This window comes from Lactuca saligna, chromosome 4, assembly GCF_052625555.1.
Source record: "Lactuca saligna cultivar CGN05327 chromosome 4, ASM5262555v1, whole genome shotgun sequence".
NCBI lineage: Eukaryota > Viridiplantae > Streptophyta > Magnoliopsida > Asterales > Asteraceae > Lactuca > Lactuca saligna.
In genome coordinates, this window is record NC_136420.1 from 66,199,767 (window position 1) to 66,201,651 (window position 1,885).

At 41.8% G+C, this 1,885-nt stretch overlaps 1 protein-coding gene across 1 annotated transcript; it reads right to left on the minus strand.

The window, feature by feature from the left end:
- Positions 1-470: 470 nt before the first annotated feature.
- LOC145039710 (uncharacterized) lies at positions 471-1,679 on the minus strand. The gene has a single exon (XM_078987730.1). It carries the CDS (start codon positions 1,677-1,679, stop codon positions 471-473), a length of 1,209 nt encoding a protein of 402 aa, XP_078843856.1.
- Between the last annotated feature and the right edge of the window lie 206 nt (positions 1,680-1,885).

Sequence of the window (1,885 nt, forward strand, 5' to 3'; positions counted from 1 at the left end):
CTTTCTCCAAGGAATCAATTACTTCGATCAATTCGTCTTCCAATGTGTACTTGTCAGCCAACTCTTTAATCCCTATCTCATCAAAGTGTTTGCTCAAGATGGTGGTTAGCATATCTTGGCTTGACATCTCAAAGCAATCATTAGTACATGAATCAATAACATCTATGAAGTTTAAAGAATGAATATCGCTAGGATAACGCATGGCTTCAAAGATATTAAAGTTAATTACCTCACCATCGAACTCCATTGACAAAGTACCATTGGCTACATCTATTTTTGTTTTTGCGGTACTCATAAAGGGTCTCCCCAAAAGGATGGAGCTCGATTGTGGGGTGTTTTCATCACCCATGTCTAAAACATAAAAGTCAACGGGAAAAACGAGCTCATTAACTTGCACTAACACGTCCTCCAATACACCTTTCGGATGTACCAAAGACTGATCAGTAAGTTGAATGATAACTCCGGTTTTTTTATAAAGGTCCAATTCCCATTGTCTTATAATTTGAATAAGGTAAAACATTAATTGATGCTCCAAGATCAAGCATGGCACGTGGTACAAAAAGGTTACCCATTTTGCAAGGAACCGTGAAAACACCCGGATCCTTGCATTTTTTCGGTAGCCGCTTTTGTAACACGGCTGAGACATTTTCACCAACCTTCACGATTTGATTTCCTTTAAGCTTTTTCTTAGATGTGCAAAGTTCCTGAAGGAACTTAGCATATCTAGGAATCTGTGTAATGGCATCTAGAAGAGGGATATTGATTTCAACATTTCGAAACATGGCCATGATTTCGTCATCTTCCCTTTCTCTTTTGGTGCTTGCCAGCCTTGAAGGAAATGGAGCTGGTGTGACTTTCACTTCAGATTCTATTAGCTTCTTGGACTTTGGATTACTCTTCTTTTCCTCTTCTTTGATAGCTTCTTCCACCTCAATCTCCTTCTCTTCTTCTTCTTCTTCTTCCGGCATCTTTGGATTTTCATAGCTTTTCCCACCTCTTAATGTAATTACACACGCATTGTGTTTTGGGTTCTTCTCCGTTTGAGAGGGTAGCTTGCCTTGCGGCTCCATCTTAGTCACGGACTGAGCAAGTTGTGATACTTGTTGCTCCAGGCTTTTTATGCTCGCCTTGGTTTCTTGTTGAAAGCTTTGAGTACTTGTGGCAAGGCTTTTTACTATGTCTTCTAAGGACATACTTGAAGAACTCGCTTGGGGAGGGGGTTGTTGTGGATGCCTTGGATGGAAATTTTGAGGTTGGAATGGTGGTCGTGGTTGATTTTGAGGAAATGGTGGTCTTGGTTGATATTGATGCGATTGATTGTGTTGATAGTTCCCTTGTTGATTGCCTCCCCACCCTTGATTATTGTTCCATCGCTGATCACCTCTTGGTTGCTCATAACCTCTTTGATTTGCCCCCGAATAGCCTCCCATGACTTTCGCTTCTTTATAATCTTCCTCTTGGAGTTGTGGGCACATATCAGTTGGATGCCCCACTTGGGTGCAAATACCGCACGGGCGGGGTGTGGGCTGCACACCTTTGTCTTTGCCCAACATCATGACTACTTTCGTGAGCTCAGATAATTGAGCTTCAATCTGAGGAGTTTGTACTTCTTTTACACCCCGGGGTGCATCCGTGTACCATTCTTCATCATGGCTTGAATGTTTGGAATCTTCAGCCATATTCTTGATTAGATTTCGGATCTCAGCTGCTGAGCTTCAAAAGTCCTATGAGTACTTTTGGCCTTATGAGATACACCAAGACTTGATGGAAAGGTACTGTTAGGCGTGTCAAACCCAACAATTAAAGGGGTACGATATACTCCAAAATAATCCCACTATATTGCACTAAAAGGTAGTACAAGGCAAGCAAGGTCGATCCACAGAGA

Bases quoted from the DNA above. Each gene is read 5' to 3' on its own strand.
- LOC145039710 (XM_078987730.1), bottom strand. From the start codon at position 1,679: ATGGCTGAAGATTCCAAACATTCAAGCCATGATGAAGAATGGTACACG.